The sequence below is a fragment of the Schistocerca gregaria genome, chromosome 3 (genome assembly GCF_023897955.1).
Source record: "Schistocerca gregaria isolate iqSchGreg1 chromosome 3, iqSchGreg1.2, whole genome shotgun sequence".
Lineage (NCBI taxonomy): Eukaryota > Metazoa > Arthropoda > Insecta > Orthoptera > Acrididae > Schistocerca > Schistocerca gregaria.
This window is the reverse complement of record NC_064922.1, coordinates 953,428,209-953,451,558: the sequence shown is the minus strand read 5'-3', so window position 1 is coordinate 953,451,558 and position 23,350 is coordinate 953,428,209. Positions and strand designations below refer to the sequence as shown.

Sequence of the window (23,350 nt, the reverse complement as noted above, 5' to 3'; positions counted from 1 at the left end):
GTGTTCCAACATTTCTACAGAATCCAAACTGATCCTCCCCGAGATCCGCATCTACCAGTTTTTCCATTCGTCTGTAAAGAATTCGCGTTAGTATTTTGCAGCTGTGGCTTATTAAACTGATAGTTCGGTAATTTTCACATCTGTTAGCACCTGCTTTCTTTGCAATTGGAATTATTACATTCTTCTTGAAGTCTGAGGATATTTCGCCTGTCTCATACATCTTGCTCACCAGCTGGTAGAGTTTTGTCATGACTGGCTCTCCCAAGGCCGTCAGTAGTTCTAATGGAATGTTGTCTACTCCGGGGGCCTTGTTTCGACTCAGGTCTTTCAGTGCTCTGTCAAACTCTTCACGCAGTATCGTATCTCCATTTCGTCTTCATCTACATCCTCTTCTATTTCCATAATATTGTCCTCAAGTACATCGCCCTTGTATAAACCTTCTATATACTCCTTCCACCTTTCTGCCTTCCCTTCTTTGCTTAGAACTGGGCTGCCATCTGAGCTCTTGATATTCATACACGTGGTTCTCTTCTCTCCAAAGGTCTCTTTAATTTTCCTGTAGGCAGTATCTATCTTACCCCTAGTGAGATAAGCTTCTACATCCTTACATTTGTCCTCTAGCCATCCTTGTTTAGCCATTTTGCACTTCCTGTCGATCTCATTTTTGAGACGTTTGTATTCCTTTTTGCCTGCTTCATTTACTGCATTTAAATAACCCCATCCGGTATTAATTACGAGATTTTTTAAAATAGGGGCAGGATGTCAAACTGGCCAACTGGGAGCAGGAGAGGCACCACAGGACATTGTAATTTCCACTGGCATGAATATAATTTGATGTCACCCATCACAAAATATTACGTGTCTGAATTTCACAGAGCGAAATCAGAGATGTGCAATGGAAGAATGTTGTGTGACGAGGCGTGGCAATGCACTTTGGCACACTTAAGACCAAATAACATGTGTTACGTTTCCTCAAACATATATGTTTTAGGTATCATACTCTTTAGAAAGATATGAGCTACAAAATGAAGATATTTTTGAAATGCCAGTTTTGTTAATTTTTGGCGTCCTATCACAAGCCCTCGAGGAAGGGGGAGCGCTACTATCTAATGTTGCCTCAGCTCGGAAATATCGTAGATCCGTACCTGATGCACAGAGCAGTCTGAGTTGTAGTGGAGAGGTGGTAGTCTCCATGTGACCCATGTTTACGTTAAGTGATTTTTGCTGTTTCCTCTTTGTTTATTGCTCTCACATCAAATGAAAACAAAACGGATTTATGTGGCTGGGAGCTATCAAGTGAATTAAAACACATTCACATAATTACGGAAGGCCAAAATATGTAATTAGTTTCAGATTTTATTTTATTTTGAGCTTTCTGACAGTCAAGCGTTAATTGCATTGCAGAACAATGAAATTATTTTTGTCGGTTTTTTAAAGAAATTTGACTTTTATTAATCTTTTCTGCTGTGGCAGTCAATTTATTTGAAACGAAGTGTTTAGTTCCACACTATTAGCTAGTTTCAATTGTGCACTGCATTTCAAGTTCACGTTTACATCTTCTAGCACGTATGGCATTATGCCTTGATAAAGAACCAAACATGAGATAATACAGTTCTGGTACTCCAAGAAAATTTACATATGAATCTGGACACATGAATGTGCACTTTAACCCGAATGATGCATTTTAGTATAGTTTACAAAATTCCCATGCTCTTGGAGTATCCTCTAATGTCTTGTTCTTTTATGACATAATGTAAGATCTTTTAATGTTTTACACATACGAACGTACAGGTTTTCAGCGTCATCATAGCTGTGTAAGCGTGGCGACGCCTGTTATCTGGCGATTGCTGAAATGAATCTATTTCTAACAGGTTGCGGGATAATATTCCGAATGGTTGTTTGGAAAGCGTTACTTTTAAAGTAAATTTCCTTTTACCCTAGATGAACTCTGTGCGCGAATGTCCGATGAATTTCTTAAAACACAGATTGTTTGACTCGCCTTCAAAAATCAAATCTTTGAGGACGACCTTTAGAGTATTTTCGAGCCCAGAAGATCGGACATTTATGTCGATGTTAAAAATTTTACTGGCACATTTGTGAGACGTATCTTAAAGTGTAACACGTGCAAAAAAAGATCAACATTATGTGTGAAAGCTTAGCTTCTCATGCAGACCAATATTATATGTGAAAGTGTTTCTTTTCTTGTAGCAACACTATGTATATTAATTTAAACCATTATCTTTTCCTGTTTGTGTGTTCGCGCTACTTAACTGTGATGTTGCTATTTGCTGACTACATCACGTGTCCCATGCTCTGAATATACGCTGTCATCGGCTGGCGAGATCGCTTGACATGAGCTACGACTGGCTTACAGAAGCGCATCGCAATCTCGATCTCAATTCTTCGGAAAGTAACATCCGGTGTTTGGTGGAATTCGAATTTATACTTTCGTAGTATGAAAATATGCAGTGTACATGTTGCTGCACTTCAGACATCTTTCCAAAACGTGTTTTTTCCCGAGTTTCGTTTTCTAAAGTACTGGTAAATTCTATGCCGGTGTATAAAACCACCACCATTGAAAGGATTGATAAGTTTTACAGTTATGAGGAATCGTGTACTGTTACTTAACACGGAAAAATGTGTTTTCATCCGGGAGAAAGTGTATTTTTAACCGGGAAATCCGGGAAAAATCCAGAGATTTTTTTCCCCCGTCCACGTATACACCCTGTATGTTGATGGTGTTTTGGGATGCTGGAGGTCCGGTTGTTTGTGATTGTATCGAAGAGCAGTGTTCAATGAACAGCCAGTGCTACTCAGATTTGCTTTTAAACAAGCTGAAAACAGCCATGAGAGAGAGAGAGACTTTGTGGATCTCAGAGGTAAGGTGTGATTCTCTAGCAAGACAACACACGTCCTCATATTGCTCAACTAACCCGTGAAACCATCTACAAAATGGGCTGGGAAGTACTGCCTCGTCCCCCTTACAGTCCTGATTTAGCATCTAATGATTTCCATTTGTTTGGTGCACTGAAGGAGGCATTATATATGAAGAGGTTCCAAGACAATGAGGACATGAAAAGTTTGTGGGAAATTGGTTCAAACATCAACACACAGAGCTCTTTGCAGTTGGAATAAAAAGACTTGTAGCCCATTGGAACAAGTGCACAAATGTTAAAGGATTAAGTTGAAAAGTAGAAAAAGTACTGTTTTGTAAAAATAAACCCTTTTGTCTCCAGACCAATTTGCCTCTTTAATTATTGAATGACCTCATATACTGACAGTCATATCAGCACTTAGAAATGTTCAAAATGCCAATAAGTACAAACTGAAGTAAAATATAAAGCTCAGTAACCACTTCTTCCCACGATCCATAAGATAACGTAATATTCAATCAGTATTGTTCGTAAGTATTAATTACCAGAACAGTTTTCAAAGTCAAGATACGTGTGTGTGTGTGTGTGTGTGTGTGTGTGTGTGTGTGTGTGTGTGTGTGTTTGTTTGTTTGTTTGTTTGTTTGTTTATACAGCAGAGTAAAGCCAGTAGCATGACAGAATGTGTAACATTAATATTTCACACAGCATAGACAAACATTAACATTCAGTAGTTCAAAATAAATAATAAATATCATCAGTATCAAGTCTAAATAATCATCAGTGTTCATCGTGTAGTGAAATCTCATAACAAAGTATAATTTCAAATTCAACTCAGTGGTGTGTGTGTCTTAATCGAATAATGTAACTTGTACCTTCCTCGAGCAACATAATTTCGTCTACAACTTCATGGTTCATTGTAGTGTAGCTAAGCTTCATTATAAATCGAAATAATTAAGGATCCCTCACTAATAAAGTATGATAATATTGGCAGAGAGATATAATATTGACTGATGGTTAGGGCAGAAGAAGAACAGATGCAGCACAGAAAACTAAGGTTGAAATAGTGACACTACAGCTAGACCCCTGTCTTCGCCACAGGACCTGAGATATAAATGGTGTTTGCCCTCTGAGATAAAAGGGTGCTTGTCCCTCTGAGGTTTCGTTTTCAGTGTGACAAAATACATACACAACACAAATTATTAATGCAATTAGAAACAGTATATTTGTGGGTATTGAAACAACTACATCAGTACAGCTAGAAATGGCCACCACATGGAAAGTTTATGCACCACTGTACATTTACTGGGACAAAACATCAGAAAAGGCCACTACGTGACTCCCTCTTTAGTGCTACTGGTAGCACAGGTTGAATTTAACGTGCCTTCCAACCCCCATAACTACTGCTTGCTTGAACCTTGGTGGTGCACCATGTGAGTCAGTGGTTCTAGCAGGAATGGGGTAGTAATTCACGACATCAGTCTTAGCGTCGCAGTGCCTGGTTCACCGTGGTGGTAATCGAGTACAGGAACACCTCTTGTTGTTGATTCTTCTCTCTTCTCAAGTTTGCATTTGATGCTCTTTGTTATGTCTATTGCATCCAGAAACACTGGCTTGATACGATCCAGTGCGACTGTCGTGGGTACGCCGTTGATCATTATGGGGAAAGTATCGCTGCTCCGTACTGATTACCAGATACGGTCCGTTGTGCGGTGGCTACAATGGCTTACAAACTGTACCATTGTGTAAGAACACATGTGTGCACTCATCTCACTCCACAAAAAGGAGGTCTTCTGGCTGGTTTCTAGGCTCTGTTGATCTCAGCTCACATATAATTATGCTGTCTTAATTGGGTGGTGAAGTCTGAGGCGGTGATTGTGTCGTCCACCATGTTTTGTGAAAACTCTGCCAGTAGGCGTAGCATTTGTCCAAATATCAGTTCCGCTGCTGTACTCCTCAAATCACTCTTAAATGATGATTGTAGACCTAAAAGCATGACAGGCAGTGTCTCTGACCAGTTCAGTGTTGCGTGAAGTCTCAATGCTGCTTTTAAGTGGTGGTGAAGTCACTCATCTATACTGTGGGATGGTATGCAGTGGTGCAGGGTATGTGCGTTGTACCTAATAATATGGCCAGTGCTCTGAAAACCTAGGCTTCAAATTGCTATCCCTGATCAGTTGTAATTTTGAGCGGGACTTCGAACTGGGCAATCCAACCACGAAAAAATGTTCGTGCTACAGTTTCTGCAACGATGTCCTTAATTGGAGATGCTTCAGGCTACCTGGTGAACCTCAGGCAATAACTATAACCTGCTGATTCTGTGAGTGGGCCTATGATGTCAGCAGGCTTGCGTTCAAAACACTGATTTTGCCGAAAAAATTCACCTAATGGTACTCAGACACACACACACACTCCTCTGGCACACCACCCATTCCTTTACAAATGTTCTGCTGTTTTAATGCATACGTGGCCATAAAAAGCTCCATTTGACTAATCTGACAGTGCCCATTACTTTTGGGTGCCAGATTGTGCATTGATGCTATTGCTTGTGCTCTGAATTGCTGTGGCTCAAATGGGCTTATCTTTCCTCCTGCTGCGTCACAATATAACTCTACGTTTGCCTCAGGTAATGTCACAAGCTGTAACCTCAAACCTTTTGATTTTTGTAGTATGCCACATAACTCACTATAAATGTGTTGCACATGTGCTAGGCTGTTGTAATCAGTGGCACTTGTCACTGCTTCCACATGTGAGGTGTCATCTGCTACCCCTTTCACTGTTTCTACATGCGATAGTCTGTTAGCTGTTTTGTGCTAATTTTTAACTCACTTCTGGGAGCATCACTGCTTTTAACTGTTTGACTGTTCATTTCAGCAGTTTTATTGTTCCAGAAATTTGTTTTGGAAACGACTCATTTTTGATCACGTCGCTGTTTCTTGCCCAGTCAATTTTTAAAGAGTTGTTTTTGGAGATCAATTGTTTGTTCCAGCCATATCATTTTTTACAACTATTAACTTCATAATGTCCCTCACAAACAGTTATAATGATCTTTCATTTCCCAACTCTTTCTAATTATCCGTAGTCTAATTTAATCCTAGTCCTTAATCGTTCCCTTCAAGTAATTCCTGAACTTTTCTCTTTTTTTATTTCATTTTGAAAGTATTAATAATGGAAATCTTAAAAAAAAGTTTTGCTTGCAAAAGAAGGGGCACAACTAATAAATTTAAGCTACTGTTTTATACAGTGATGAAATACACTGAAGAGCTAAAGAAACTGGTACACCGGCCTAGTATTTTGTGGGCCTCTGTGAGTACACAGAAGTGCTGCAACACAATGGGGCATGGACTCAGACTAATGTCTGAAGTAGTGCTCAAAGGAATTGACACCATGAATCTTGCAGAGTTGTCAAGGACCTTTTCCGGCCGAAGCGATGTCAGAGATTTGACGTTTTACCGGATTCCTGATATTCACGGTACAGTCGTGAAATGGCCGTACAGGAAAATCTGCGCTTCATCGCTAACTTGGAGATGCTGTGTCCCATCCCTCGTCCACTGACTATAACACCACGTTGAAACTCACTGAAATCTTGATGACCTGCCATTGTAGCAGCAGTAACCGATCTAACAGCTGCACCAGACACTTGCTATATTATATAGGTGTTGCTGACCGCAGCACCATATCCTGCATGTTTACATATCTCTGTATTTGAATATGCGTGCTCGTATCTGTTTCTTTGATGCTTCAGTGTAATTAACCCTCCGGCAGGTGTGGGTATTTTTTTTTAATTGCACAAGAAGTTGAGCAGCACATTTTGTGCGCCACTTTCACTGCTCAGTTCAGTAATTATTTTCATATGCTCCCGCACTAGTATTTATATTAATCAGTTTATTGTTTTTAAGGTTAGATATAGTATCACTCAGAATTATATTAATAATATTGAAATAACAAATTTTATTGTGCAATTAATACAGATAATTTATTATGGGCACAGTGGAAAATACTAAGAAATAATGTTTTATGTCTAGCCAAGAAATGTCTATACACTGTTGCTCACTTATAGTGGGAAAGAATGTTAAGTTATTTGATATGGCTGTTAGTTATACCTTATTTAGAAAAGTTGATATACATCCAAGCACATAAATGACATAGTTCTGAAAAATTTCGCTGTCGGAGTTTGAAAATTAATATATTCGTAGTGAATACGTATGGAAACCATATTATAACAGCTTACAGACAGGCCATGTTTACTACTTAGTAATTTAAGATATGTCAAGATTCAAATCACTAAGTCATCAGAGGGTGCAGGTGTAACTTGACACTTTTCACAGGTGTAACTAACACTCGTAAGCTTCCTGCAAACAAAACTATTACAAGAGTCACACTTCACTGTTGTGTTAATATTCTTGGCCTTTCCACAAATAGCACAGCATCCCCGTTTCTTAGCAGAATGCTTCTCTGCTTGCTCAGGCGTTGTCCAGTAACTTTCAAGGAACAGCTTTATGTCCCTGGGAAGGCTTTGAATTTTGACTCTTTCAATTAGATGTGGTTTCGTGAGGTCATAAGCCAGGTTCTTCAGAATTACAATTTTGTAAATTTGAGTAAAAAAAGGATCTGGTCGTTGATACCAGCAATATCCATTAGAGCAAAATAGATTAGCAAAGCCCACCTTCTCGTTACACAAACCACAGAATATGTGCCACATATCTGGGTGACTGTTTCGGCATCACCCTTAGTGGCATTGTAATCTAACACAATCTATGGCTTTCGAGAATCTTCATCGATAGTACCTGGATCATGCATAGTTGACAACAACCACCTTGTTCTTCTTCAGTATGTACAAACCAACGTCAAATCGTTTTTATATCCAAAGAAAGGTACTTGATTTTTCTTAGGCAGGAACGCCAAGGGAATTTCTTGTTTATTATTTCTGAGTGTTCCAATACATGTAAACCTTTTACCTAATAGCGATACAGCCAAGGGGAATCTTGTATACCAATTGCCCGTAGTTATATTACTGTTGGATCGCTCTATATCACTCACAAGTCTATGAACTATTACCAACACTGAATTCGATACTGCACAAGAGCCTTTGGGCTGCTTTGCACAATATACCTCAAGGTTGCTTGTAAAAAATATTTTTGCATTACAAAGTGCAAATATCTTAATGCCATGTAACTCTTCAGGCATTCCCGACAATCTGATAACATCTTGGGTTGTTATCTTAATGCCATATTTGGCAGGTTTGTTGGGGATATACTGCACAAATCCAGGATGACCATAAAAAGTTTGGTTACAAACTCACAGATGCTGTAGGCACTTTTGCAGTTGGTTACAAACTCGTCCAGAATCGAACGTACTATGGCCAACTTATCAGATCTTCTCCTCTCTTCTCTTGTGCTTTCATCGTCGAAATGAATACATCGCAGCAGGTATAGAAACAGCTTGTAACTTGTCACAGCTCTTCCAATTTCGATTCCTGACCGTTAGTATTCCACAGTTCCATTACATTGGTGTGGTTAGGTTTCTTCATTCTAAAGAGATAAAGTAACCCAAGGAGTGATAGTATTTGACTCCTCATCATTTCTTTTGTGTTTCTTTTTCTCTAATAATCAGAAAATTCTGGTTTGAGCTGAATACATTTGTATATTTCAATATAGTATCAATCATTTCCTTATTGATTATCTTGGGGAATCCAGGAATCTCGGTTGTTACAATTCTGGCAGTGTGTGTGTGTGTGTGTGTGTGTGTGTGTGTGTCTCTCTCTCTCTCTCTCTCTCTCTCTCTCTCTCTCTCTCTCTCTCTCTACTACTCCTAATACATTAATAAACAACAGGGTGTATACGACCCGGGAGATCTATGAAAAACCCAGGGGATTTTTTCATCTGGGAAAAAACCGGGAATTGTTTAGAATTCCGGGAATTTTTCATTGTTTTAGTTTTCAGTTAAATTTATGTGATTTTGACTGGTAAGAACCAATACTCTAACAAAGGATATTGCTGTATCTCAGTACTGCAGAATAATACTGCAGCAACAAAACGAACAGGAGAAAAAGAAAGAAAGAAAATAAAAAATAAAGTTTCAAAGGAAATGCGCCGTATACAACAAAAAAAAACTGCTTATACAAGCGTCTGCCAAGAGCAAAGTGTGTCAAAGGCTTTAGGAGGACCATGCAATGCTATGTAACAACAAATTGCCTCTGATGAGCGTGGTGTGACAACTCTTTAAATTAGATTCGTTTGAGCTGTTGCGGGCGGGCTCTTGCGCATGCCCAATTGAGTCGCGTATGAGTAGTACCTTCTCCCGCTTCTTGTTACAGATGTGTGGCTGGGCGCCACTACTTAATATTGCCCCGGTTCGGAAATGAGTAAATCTGGGGCTGATGCACAGAGCGATCAGAGTTGTGGTGGGGAGGCGGGTCGTCTCCACGTGACCTGTGTTTACGTTTAGTGATTTTGTTGTTTCCTCTTCATTTATTGCTCTCACATTAAATGTTAACAAAACGGTTTTTGTGGCTGGGAACTATCAAATGAATTGAAATACGTTCGCGTAATTACGGAAGGCTAACATATGTTATTAGTTTTAGATTTTATTTCCACCTTTCTGACAGTCAAACATTAATCGCCTTACAGAACAATGAAGTTATTTTGACCGGTCTGTTAAAGAGATTTGGCTTTTATTAATCTTTTCTGTTGAGGCAGTCAATTTATTTGAAACGAAATGTTTAATTTCACACTATTGGCTAGTTTCAATTATTCGCTGCAATTCAAGTGCACATATGGCATTATGCCATAATAAAGAACCAAACCCGAGATAATACAGTACCGGTACTTCAAGAAAATTTGCATACAAATGAGCATTTTAAGTCAAATTATGTGTTTTAGTATGGTTCATGAAATTCTGACACTCTTGAAGTATCCTCTGATGTCTTGTTTCTTTTATGACATAATGTAAGATCTTTTAATGTTTTATACGTACGGACATATGGGCTTCCTGCGTCATCATAGCTGCGCAATCGTGGTGACGCTTGTTATCTGGTGCTATCTTGCAACTGCTGAAACAAACCTATTTCTAACAGATTGCCGGGAAAATATTGCGAATGGTGGTTTGAAAAGAGTTACATTCAAAGAAGATTTCCTTTTTACATAAGATGAGCTATGTGCGAGTATGTATGATGAATTTCTTAAATCACAAAGTGTTTGACTCTCATTTAAAAATCAACTCTTTGAGAACGACCATTTAGAAGAATTTCAAGCCCAGAAGAGCAGACATTTATGTCGTTATTAAAAATTTTACTGGCTCATCTGTGTGATGTATCTTAAAGTGTAACAAGCACAAAAAAGATCAACATTATATGTGGAAGCTTAGCTTCTTTTCCAGCTTATTAATCTTAGAAACCAATATTATAGGTGAATGCTATGTATATTAATTTAAACCATTAACTTTTCTTACTTGTGTGTTTGCACTACTTAAGAGTGATCTTGCTATTCGCTGACTACATCACGTGTCCTGTGCTGTCATCAGCTGGCGAGATCACGTGACATGAGTTATGACTGGCATACAAAAGCGCATCGCAATCTCGATTTCAATGCTTTGGAAAGTGACTTGCAGTGTTTGGAGGAATTCGAATTTATACCTTTGTAATACAAAAATATGCAGCGTACATGTTGCTGCACATCAAAGGTCTTTCAAAACGTTTTTCCCCGAGTTACATTTTCTAAAGTGCCGGTAAATTCTACTCTGGTATATAAAACCATTAACATTCAGAGGATTGATGAGTTTTACAGTGCCAAATAAGAGTATACTGTCACTTAACACGGAAAAAGTGTTTTTTCACCTGGGAGAAAGTATTTTTAACCAGGAAATCTGGGGAAAATCCGGGAATTCTTTTTCCTTGTCCACGTATACACCCTGAACAAATTATTTCCCTTGGTAACCCACAGTAGTTGCCCTGTACCTTGTGGCATGTTGCCTCACGAGTCAATTCAAGGAGCCCTTGCACACAGATTAGGTGGCTGTGTGGTGCCTGCTTTGCTGAAGTTCAGTATCCTCGGCTATAGATCATAGATGGAAATATTTACATCCATCTCTACTGTGTCCCTTCTAAATCAACTTCAGCATGACCCTAAGATTGCACAGTAACCCTTACCTATACTTGGCAAAACTTAAATACAAACCCAGAAATTTTTTACCCCAACCCAAAACCTAAAAGTACCATTGAAAACAGTGAATGTATTGTTGTGGGCCCAATCCTTTTCCCCATGAGGTCCACTGACACCTGCAAACCTTTGTTTACTAAAAGCTTAATGCTACCTTCCATCCAATAAGCTATCTGATCAAAATTATGTTACTGCACAAGATTTTGCTGTGTTTATTTTCACTGGGAGCACTAAGCAGTCGCTCAGGAACCCCCATTTTGGTTTAATGGTAAGCTGCTATTTTTATCCTATGTTCACCTGTCACACCCCTTGTTAGGCTTTTGCCTACAATCTCTTTCCAGGTGCCTTATTTGTCCACGTTACCTACATTGTCTCTCAAGGCATATCCACCATATGTGCATTGTTTGTCCACACCTGTAACAATGAACATCCACAGTTAAAATTCTTTTTTCTATCGTGAACCTGGATTAATGTGTCGATCTCTTCCAATAACTTCGCAGTTGCTGTAGGTTGAGCTAATTTCTTTGGAAATCCTGCCTGTACTTTTCTCGACACATTGATTAACACCACCATATAAAGATTCTATTCATTGTCCTCTATTGTGCCTCTTGCAGAAGGAGCCTTTTGGTGTTATCGCTTTCTGTCAACTCTTGTGTATTTACAAAGTTTTCAAGGGGCTCTCTCTGTTCTTGTGACGTTGCTCAGCTGTTCCCTATCATATCTACTGCAATTTCTCTTCTTTACGAGTATGCCAAGCCACCCCTCCTCCTAACCACACACACACACACACACACACACACACACACACACACACACCTCAGAATTTCAATTGTCAGTTTTCTTAAGTACTCATGATACATTCCAAACGTTCCAGCATCTTCACCATACATAATGTAGCCATATTCTAAAGCTGATCCTGGGTCCAATTCCTCAGCTTAGCGGCAGTTAGAAAGTTCTCTAATAAAGCTAAAATAACCTCTCCTGTCTTCACAGTAAAAGGAGAAACGAGGGTAGCAGCAGTGTCTAGGATGGATACTGATATACTGGGTGGGAACCTATCTTGTCTTAATGCATCTAACTCCTTTCGCATCTCTGTAGTGTTTTCCTGTGTTTGTACCATCTGATTCAACAAAGTCTGAACAGCCTCTACAGAGGCAAAATTATTCCACCCATGTTTTGTCCATTGCAAAGTCTGAGACCACACTAAATTGGAAAAATACAATAGGAAAGGAATCAACACCAATAACACAAAAAGTCAGTTTTCACTTACTATGTTGAAGTTATGCTGCAGATCATCACTCCGCGATGTTACTCATATTGACCAGCTCCTCTGACACCACTTGTAATGTGGTTGTGTGTGTGTTCACTCCTTTGCTGATGCCCGCGATGTTACTCATATTGACCAGCTCCTCTGACACCACTTGTAATGTGGTTGTGTGTGTGTTCACTCCTTTGCTGATGCCAGAGCTGCTAGATTCCCATGTCTATCATAGAATGTAATGTGCGGAAGCTGTGGAGTGGAACTTCCAGTACCTCGGCGAACGCATGATCAAGAATGCTTACTGAACAGTAGCATTATTTTTTATTTGCTGCTTCAGTACAGAAGGTTGATGACTCCAGTGAGTGAGTATGTTGAGGCAGCAGAATGCTGAGACAGCATAACATTGGGTGGCGACATGCGGCCTTGGCGATGCAAAATGGGAGTCAGTTCTGCAGCAGGTATGATGATACTGCTCAGTGGTAAATATTGCGCACATGTCAAGATGACTGGTAGGGGAATGCAGATGCCTCATTTTGAGCCCAGAACTTTTGGAGACTGGCTAGAATGTCAGGTGATGGCATCCAATGGGTGACTTGCCTTGGCAGTACCTGTTCGAAGTCCAGGTTCATCAGGACTAGCTGGTGGTTTTTAGAACAGTTTGTTCGCCTAATTCGTGCTGTTTCCTTGATGAGGCTTTAGTTACTTGGCCATGCATTTGACCAATGACTGACGTGGAGACTGAATACGCTGTTGAAAGTCTGAAGCGTTGCTAATGGTTGAGTGGGGAGCATTTATACTTGTTCTGGTGGTGTATATTGTGACAGGAAATCACTTTCCCATTATATAGCTGGCTGCAGAAGCACAGTGCTGTGCTACAGTATCCAACCCACCACTACAGTAGATGGGTGTGTTGGAGAACGCAGCATTACTGTTTTTAACAGAACAAGGAACTCTATTTATGTGGGTTTTATGATAGTTTAATGTTCACTTTTCCCTGAAAACAAATTCTAAGTTTTCTATATTGTTTCAATATTACAAATAACCAATTAGGATGTTAGTGTCAGTAGTTTTGAGAATTAAGTGTGTTTTACTATATGAATTTAGACACAATTTGTGTGTTCAACGACCAACATACCTGTTTCATCATGACTTAAAGTGCATTATATATACTCTGTCCTCTAAGCTTTACAGTCAGCTGTAAAGTATAAAAAGGTAATGACTTTTTACAAACTTGTAGCTTCTGAAGCTAAATGTTTTGTCAGATTATGTATCAATCTGTATTATGTAAGAGTCTGGATGGCTTTTCGGTTTCTTTTTCAGGATATCATAATTAATGAAGCAAATGAGGTATTAGTCACTGTTAAACTGCTTCTCAAAGTGTTATCTTTACATATTTATATGTCACAAACATGCTTGTAATTACAGTTTTACGAAACTTTCCTGACTTTATTAACTCACGAGAATATAAGCTGAACATTATTAAATTATATAAGTACTGTCTGTCTAACCTCTGCCTAACATTTCCCCACATGCTCTCATCTCCTTTGTGGGTACTTGGGTGGTGAATGTCAGGGCCCCAAATCAGTTTTGACTTCTATTTTTCCCTCCAAAAATTTTACTGTAGTGTGGGCCGACAAAAGACTCTTTTGAGACTGGTCGAATTAGGCGCTCAAGCTTCTTGTGAAACACAAATAGCTTTTTACTCTCACAAAGTATTGAGTGCTATCAACAGGGGATAGCACATTGATTCCATATTTCTAGATTTCCAGAAGGCTTTTGACACCGCACGTCACCAGCAGCCTGTAATCACATTGCATGCTTATGAAATATAGTCTTAGTTATGCAGTTGAATTCGTGGTTTCCTGTCAGAGAGGTAGCAGTTCATAGTAATTGATGGAAAGCCATTGAGTAAAACGGAATTGATTTCTGGCATTCCCCAAGGTAGTTTTATAGGCCCTCTGGTATTCCTTATGTATATAAGTGGCTTAGGAGACAACCTGAGCAGCTGTCTTAGGTTGTTTGCAAATAATGCTGTCGTTTATTGTCTAGTAAAGTCATCGAAAGATCAAAGCCAATTGCAAAATGATTTAGATAAGATATCTGCATGGTGTGAAAGTTGACAACTGACCCTAAATAATGTAAAGTGTGAGGTCATCCACATGAATGCTTTTTTGTTGTACGATAAATCAGTTAAATCTGAAGGCCGTAAATTCAACTAAATACCTACGAATTACAATTATAAGTAACTTAAACGAGAGAGAACACATAGAAAATATTGTAGTGAAGGTAAACCAAAGACACCCCTTTCCCTCATTACCAACCTGACTCTTCCTTAATGCCTCAGAATGTGTTCTAGCAAGCAATCCCAACTTTTAGTCAAGTTGTGCCATAAATTTCTTTTCACCCTTATTCAGTTATCTGCCTGTTTAAATCTTCAGCATTCTTCTGTAGCACAACGTATCAAAAGTTTACATTCTTTGCTTGTTTGTGCTGTTCATCGTCCACATTTCACTTCCACACAACACTGCATTCTAGACAAATACTTTAGGAAAGACTTTGATGTGCTTAAATATGTGCTAGATTTTGAAATATGTTTATTTTCAGAAACACTTTTCTTGCTATTAATGGTCTACATTTATATACTCGGTACTTCATCCATTGTCAGTTTTTTAATTGCCCAAGTAGCAAAACTCATCTGCTACTCTACTTTTAGTATCTTTTTACCTGGTTATAATTCTTTCGGCATCACCTGTTTTAATTAATACCTTCCAGTACTTAGTTTTACTTGTGTTGATATTCTTCTTATGACCTCTTTTAAGACACTATCCATTTCATCATCTGTTTTTCCGAGTTGGTTACCATCTGTGACAAAATTATAATATCTTCAAAGTTTTTATTTATTCTTATGTAATTTAAAATTCCCTTTCCAAAAAGTGTTCCTGGTTTCTTTTACTTCTTACTCAGTGGCCACTGGTGACGGGTTAAAATGTTGTCCCAGTGCCTCCTCAACCGCTGATTCCCATTTATGTCCTTTGGTTCTTATAACTGCAGTCAGATTTAGTACAAATTGGATATATTTTATTCCCCATATTTTGCACCTGCTACTTTCAGAATTTCAAAAAATGTATTCCAGTCAACATTGTCAAAAGCTTTTTCTAAATCTATGAATGCTGTAAATGTAGGCTTGCCTGTTTCCAGACAATCTTGTAACATAATTCCTGAGGTCAGTATTGTCTTGCGTATTTCTGTATATTTCCAGTCTTTTCATTCTGGTGTAAAAAGTTGATGTTACTGTTTTGCAACCATAACTTATTAAACTGTTCATTCAGTAATTCACATACATCAGCAATCAGCACTTGTCCTCATTGCAGTTAAGTTTATGACATTATTCTTGAGGCCTGAGAGTGTTTATCTGTATCATATATCTTCGCATGTCAGGTGGAATAGTTTTGTCACCTTATATTCTCCCAAGGATCCCAGTAATTCTAAGGAATGTCTTCTAAGCCAGATGCCTCATTTTGGCATCTGTCCGACCTCCGTCAAGTTCTTCTTGCAGTTTTGATTTCTCCTATCTCATCTTCATCTACTCCGCATTCCTCTTCTGTAGTATTTATTATCTTCCACTTTTGTATACTACCGGTTATCTGAGATCTTGATGATCATGCAAATGTTTCCCCTTTCCCCAAAGGTTTCTTTAATTTCCCTATATGTAATATCATAGTCATGCCCGACTACAAGTTAGTGTTTCTTCTTTAGCCATTCCTGCCTAGCCATTTTACGTTTCCTGTCAATTGCTCTCTGTTTACCTTGTCTTTCTGCCTATTTGATCCTCTGCTACCTTCACTATTTCACCTCTCAACACTATATATTTATCATGTGTTGTATTTCTTTTCCCTGTTGTGATCAATCATTGCCTAATGCTTGCTTTGAAACTCCCAGCAGCCACCGGTACTTTCAGTTTATCTAGTTTTCTCCTTAATCTTGTACCATTTTGCAGTTTCTTCAGTTTTAATGTGGCATACACAAGCAATAAATTAGTCACTCCACATCTGCTACTTGAAGTGTTTTGTAGTTTAAAAATCTGATTTCAAAGTCTGTTTCTAACGTTGCATAACGTGTATGAAACCTTATTCTATCTGTTAGATATCATTTTTTTATTCAAAATGCTGCTAGGTGTCTTCCCCTTTATTCCTTTTACCCAGTCTGTGTTCTCCAATTTTTCTTTCTCTTTCTTTTCCTATTATCGAATTTCAGTGCCCCATTACAATGAAATTTCTGTCACCTTTAGTGAATTAAATATTTCTTTATATCGTCATACATTCATGCAGTCCTTTCATCATATATGAACTCGTTAGAACGTCCAGTCCCACTGCGAACAACAGTGTGTACCTGTGACCAGTTGAGGATATCTCTAAGGTTTGGCCTTCAGACTGTTTCCGGAAGGAATAATAGACACTATAGTGCCTTAGCCTCCCCCTAAAAGTCTGGCAAATAGTTTTAACATATCAGTAACTTTCAAAATGCATAGGCTCTGCTGAAGAGTGACACCTTTATCCTGGAGGCCACTCATAGGCTGCAGCTTAGCTTTGTGATATTCTGTCTTCCAGGATTGCTAAGTGAACAAGAAATCTTTCGTTGTGAAGACTGGAAAGTAGAAGAGTGGTACCGGCAGGAATGAAGCTGTGCCATCAGTTAACTTAGTCACTCAGAGCATTGTTTGCAAAAGACTAAGGTTCTAGGTTAATGCCACAGTCTAGTATTCAGTATTAATTTTAAGTTGAAGGAGACATAGTGATCAGTATTATTTATTATAAATTTTAATGGTTTCGTCCCCTGTGTTATGTCATAAAACTAGAAGATGACTGGTTTTGGTTTACTAGAAACCATCTTCAGATCAAATTTACTCTATAATTGGTGTCTAATTACAGTGTTGACAACAACATCATTGCTAAGCATCACTTGTAAATATCTGAAGAATGACTGTTAGCATATGAGCAGTCTCCTACTGGTTTCATACATTAACAGTTGATGGAAAACATAAGTTGATTTATTATTGGTTGTAAAATATACTGCAGGAAGTTTGCAACTGGTTGATGCTATCCACATGTGAACTAAACTTTTGGTCTGAGTGTTATGGAATTTTCAGTCGAGGAAAACAGCAGAATATTGGAAGGTGCAAGGCAGCTGTGTTTGTCCATCGTTACATGAGGAGATGAAGAACAGCCACAGGAGAAGTGGGCAGAAGCGGTGCCACGGAGAGGAACAAAAGTGGTCTCTCGAATGCTCTAGAAGGTTGTCATAGGGACACCTCTGGCGAAACAAGAAAGTAAAACACCGTGTGAGGGGAGAGGTACCCATTAGCCCCAGCAGAATGAACTCATCCCTGTCCCTGAAGGGCCAAAGAAGCAAAGCTCTGCCTTCTGACATAACGGACCAGCCACAATCGACTGATGGGACTGATGGCCGTGTCATTCTCAGCCAGTGGTCTCATTGGATGCGGTATGGAGAGGCATAGGGTCAGCTCACTGCGCTCCCAGCTGTTGTCTGCTTTTCACTCAGGTAGCTCCTCAGTTGAATCACAAGACTGAGTGCACCCCATTCCAGTCCTCCCACCAAGGAAAAATCCCAGTCAGTATTGGGAATCGAACCTAGTTAAGTGTAATAGTAGTAGAGAATCTTTTGTGAATGGTGCCAAGCAGTACATTGATATCGTACCATTTGGTATATGAAGTCCTGCTGTACAGAATCTTTTTTTTTTTTTTTTTTTTTTTGGAGGCATCATTGATCGTGTGGGTGTAATGCTTGCCTGTTTCATTTCCCACTAGTGTCATTAGTTCATACGAAGTAAGGTGAAAAGATGACTACTTGCAACTATTGGCTCCCATGAAAGCGCCTTCAATTCTGGTGTGCTGCACATACCTCTTTATTTTGAATAATAAGATGCAGGGCCTCAATTGTAAAGTCTGTTTTTATCAGAAAGGTTTAGTACTTCTTTGCTGGCCAACCAACTTCTTTCCTGGCATATCATTTCATTCAACGTGTACGCATATACCATCTGCGGGTGTGCAGATTCGTGCAGCAAAAATGAGGCAGGTGAGTTTTGCAGCGTACAGCATCACTAAATGTGCCAACTTTGTGACCAAACAGATTGATTTGCTTTAGAGTGTGATTGTGTGTGCCTGTATCTAATCCAGCCACCACACTGGAGAGTTCTTCTTCTTCTTCTTCTTCTTCTTCTTCTCATGTTTCGTAGTTTTCACCTAAATCAGTGTAAAATAGACAGACAGATGAATTGGTTGCCCTTAGTTGCCACATATAGTGAATCATTATCTGAGGATGGGTACACTGAAACTGGTTATCATTTAGTGTTATTACATTGTATTACAATTAAGGCTGTTAAAATTTGTAATGTATAGTTTTAATCAACCATGTAACAATATTAGGAAGGAAAGTTGCCACTGTTCATATAGCGGAGATGCTGAGTCACGAAAGGACAACAAAAAGATTCACACCTGTGTGTGTGTGTGTGTGTGTGTGTGTGTGTGTGTGTGTGTGTGTGTGTGTGTGTGTGTGTTCGCTATATGGTGATTAGCAACTTTCCTTCCTAATATTGTTACTTTCCAGCCTGGATTTTCCATTGTTTGATTTAATCAATCATGTTTTTTTAGTAGCATATATGGTAATGATTGCATATTAGTGGTGGACCTTTTCTTTTGTTTGTAGTTATGGCAGGAACGTGTGTTGAAAATAGCTCAGGTTGTTTCAAAATGAACTTGGTACCAAAGAGTAGGAGGAGAAGACCTGCCTTGTTCTGAAAAAGTTGTTTGGCATGCTTGTTTTTTCCTATTCTCATGAACTTAAATGAAGATTGTTTTGGGGCACCTCTCTCTGTGAGAACTTTATTGAATGTTGATTATAAAAGATGATGCCAGTTTATTCGGACAAGGTCCATTCAAATCAGTTTTTGCACATGTTGAATACATTTACTGTATTCTTATTTATCTAGCTTATGCTAGAATTTACTATCCCTGCAAGGGATGAGTAAGGGCATTGCAGTGCTCTCTCCAATGTGTTGCAGTGAGCACTACCTCGTACTGAATTTTTTTTTGTACACGTCTGCATATTTTCATTCAAGGGCACCCTGTAGTATGTTACAAAAAATATGTACTTTCACAGACAACAGTAAGTACTCATATTTTCCGATAGGCTGTGCGTGGTTACATACTTTTTTCTATAATTGGTCACACTGTTACGAATCTGTCACTGTTGGCTTATTCTTTCATACTTGCCTGGAGGATTGTGAAGTTTGAGTGAGACACTTTGTACACATAGCAAGATGTAGTGTTTGCTCATCCTTTATTTACTCACAATAGATAATATGAGATGACCTGAAATCGAACAGAAATATACTTGTTGCAGCAATCAGTAACACTGTTCTTTTGTGGTTCCATAGGAAAGGAGATGAAGAGAATGAAACCCCAGGTCATAATCAAGAATTCTGTTGCGGACCTACTGTCGAGCGGCGGATACCTCGTTTAAAGAGCAACATGCCTAGTGAGGTTACATTTGGAGAATATATCAAAGCAGGAAGAGTCAAGGCATCTGTAATGAAAATGTTGAGGAACATTACTGTGGACTCAAATGAAGATTTTAAAACTGAAAATACATCAGCTGACACACAAAAAACTCTTCCTCACAGTGCAGCTTCTGAAGAAATAGTAAGCAGTGAGCAAAGTGGTGCTGCTAGCAATTCAAACGAAGAAAGAGCGCATGTTTCTATGGCTTCTCATAACATCTCATACATTGGTGTAGGTCCACTCATCAATCAGACTCATTTTTCCAGTATTAATTCACAACCAACAGCAGGACTTCCATTTATTAATCATGGCATAAGACCTAGCATTCTCAGTAATAATCAGATTATACCTAGTGGGCGAGTAGTTGTGATGCCACCTGTCCATATTCCACACCGCAGTTCAGTTATAAGATTCCCTCAGCAGAACTCGCCAGGTGATTCACTATCTTTAGGTGCACTTCTTAACAGTAGTCCTCCAGTTGGTTCAGTATCACAACAACCAAATCCAATGTTTCGTTTTCAAAGTGGAACATCCCCTTTGGTAGTTGTAAGGAAGAGTGGTGGTGCATATGTGCCGTTGTATGTAAATAATAGTGCCAGCCTTCACTATATACCAAAGGAGTCGAGTCAGATTAGTGGAGTACCACACTATGTACAGAATCACGATACCAATGCAATAACAAGTCAGCCCAATCAACAGCAAGAAAAATCTGAGAACAGTATTAAATTTGCCCATAACAGCACCATAAACAACGCAGCCCCACATCAATCCAACATAAATGGTCATACTTCTCAAAATATGTCGGCAACACTTGCACGTACAGCAAAAACATATGCAAAATCTACTGTAAATACAAAATCAAAAATGCAAAGTAGGTATATTCAGGTGAGGAGTCCTACTGCATTGCAGTCTGTTAGAGTATCAGATATTGAACATAGTCCTTTGGCAGTGAGTGACTCACTCAGTTCTGTAAGTGCTGTAGAGCAGCCCGTACATGACTCTTTATTACCAGATTGTCCATCAGGAACAGTTCCTTCAGCACCTACATCGTTGGCAAGGGACCAAAGCATGCTTAATAGTTTGCTTACAGATCATCATTCTAAAAAATATCCACAAAATAAACCAGTAAGTGGGCTCACTTCCAGTACAGCCAGTTTAGAGGCTACCAATGTGTTAAAAAACATATTAACTGATGTGTTGCCAGATTCCTCCAATCCAGTTAATGGTACTTCCTCTAACACAGAAGTTCCACAGGCTGCTGATATGAATCAGACCTGTCCAGAGTTGCCTTCGAGGAGAGAAATTTCACAGGCTAAAGCTGTAAATGAAACCTGTCCGGAATTGCCTTTGAGGAGTGAAATTCCACAGGGGCGTGTTGTGAATCAGACCTGTCCAGAATTGCCTTCAAGGAATATAGATGTCATAGAGATAAAGTGGTTCAAAGAAAATCTGTTGGCAGCAGAGAATGTTGCAAAATACATGTTAACTCGCATAACGTGTGTTCAAGAAGAATTAGACAGTAAGCCTCACCAGGAACAAGCATATGATGACATGATTAATAATTTTAATAAATTTTTAGAGATTGCCAGCAAGAAACTTACAGATGTGAACAGGAGTTTTACTGCCAATCTTCAAAGGTGGAAAGCACACTCACCATCCATCCATATAGGCATTTCACAGGAGTCATGTACAAACACTGATAAGCAGAGCAGTGGAGAAAGTATGAATGGACATAACAACATTCTTTCTCATGAAGATGTTGAAGTAATTTCTGAAAAAGTGAATGGTAAAAGGAAAAGATCTAATTCAGGTCAAGAAATTTCTCTTCCAGTTACAAGTACAGTGAATCCACGTCCGGGCAGTGCAGTTGTGCAGGATGCGACGACTAGTGACGCCTGTACAGATTCATCACAGGCAGCTACTCAAGTTGCAAAACCTATAAACACCACTTACCAGCCAATAAGGATGTTTACTCGTCGTTCTACAGCCACTAAATCTGCAGTGAAATGTTGCAGCAGTTGTGAGCCAGATCAACAGTTACACAGTAAACTGGCAAATGTTAAGCAGAATACGAGATCTTCACGTATTAGGCCTGAAAAGCTTGAGCAAGATAAATGTATTCATATCCCAGAGAAGAAACGGAAATTGAAAGATTTAAGAATAGTGTTAGAACGGATACAAAATCCTGGTCAAATAGTTTTTAAAAGAGAACAAAATGACAACCATAGCACCAATGACAGCAGTGCACAGTCACTCGAAACAGTGGCAGTGGTGAAAGACCAAAGCCATTTAGGAGTAGATGACCTTGTTAAACAATTGAAACCTTGCTCTGTTGTTATACATAGATTGAATCAAAGTGATATAACCCAATGCATTTGATTTACAATGAGGAAACTTAACTTAAGTGTCTTTAGCTTTGGAGCACTCATGTATCAGAATTTTATGCACTTGTGGTGAAACTTTATTTAAGTATGTCTGGCAGTTTCATTGTAACCTAAGGGGAAAGAGTTGTAGTTATTGTGTTACATACACTCTAATTAATCAAATTTCCCATTCATTTCTTTGTATGGACACTCTTGTATGTTTTATTGAATCACATTCTGCAACAACAGAGCATTGTTGAAAGTGTAACTGACATTTGTGTTGGGGGAGATTTGGGCTGAAAACAGGCTAGTGTATATAGTGTATAACTAGAATTTGTATGAGGAGTGTAAAATAATGACAAATGTACATGCAAAAGTAAGAAGTCAGCATGTGATTCACCAATGAAGACGTGGCATGTGTTGCTTAATCTCCTGTGAAGCACTGAACCTTTATTGCTTCTACCATGAGAAATGGCAATTCCTTTGTGTTTACTCTATTGAATCACACCGTTTTCTTATGTTCCTTCTTAAAGTGAACTAACATATTCATTCAAGTTTGAAGTATCATATATTTTTACTTTCCAGTGTTCTACTACAATTTTGTTTCTGATTTACTGAAAGTAAGTGGTAGTGTAAAAGTGAAACAGAAGTCTGATCTGATGTGTTGTTATAAAGTAATCTACTGTTTACTTTGTGTAACTTCATTTTAAACTAAATGTTCATACTAATACAAGACTTAAGATCTGATATTTATATGCTTTTGAAAAAATATTTTATAGCCCAAATAAAATATCTTTGTGACTGACCAATGACAGTGGCTAGGGGCAATGTTACCAGCTGATGCACAATGTTCCACATTATCCTATGATACCTAATTGTGCTTGTGTGGCGGCAAAAACAAAATAATGTTGTGCTTACAGATTGTTTTCGTCATTGTCTGTCTGCAGTGGCAAGGGCGACAGTGCTGGTAGCAGCAGCAACAGTAGCTGAATTAATTGTAATAAATACATTACTATTGTAATTATTGACTGAAAGGAAAGTAGCAGCTATAAGAAGAGTATCCAGTCTCACATTGTAAATGTCCTGTAATAGCAAATTATATAAAAAAAGAAAAAAAAGCAAA

General features: G+C 38.7%; 1 protein-coding gene across 2 annotated transcripts in view; it reads left to right on the top strand.

Moving 5' to 3' along the window:
* LOC126355924 (uncharacterized) overlaps positions 1–23,032 on the top strand; it is a 99,322-nt gene extending 76,290 nt beyond the window's left edge. For both annotated transcript variants that reach the window (XM_050006484.1, XM_050006485.1), the window contains one exon: positions 19,741–23,032. In XM_050006484.1, the coding sequence (XP_049862441.1) occupies positions 19,741–22,243 (2,503 nt within the window). In that variant the 3' untranslated portion in view covers positions 22,244–23,032. The remainder of the gene's footprint in view (positions 1–19,740) is intronic.
* The last annotated feature ends 318 nt before the right edge of the window (positions 23,033–23,350 follow it).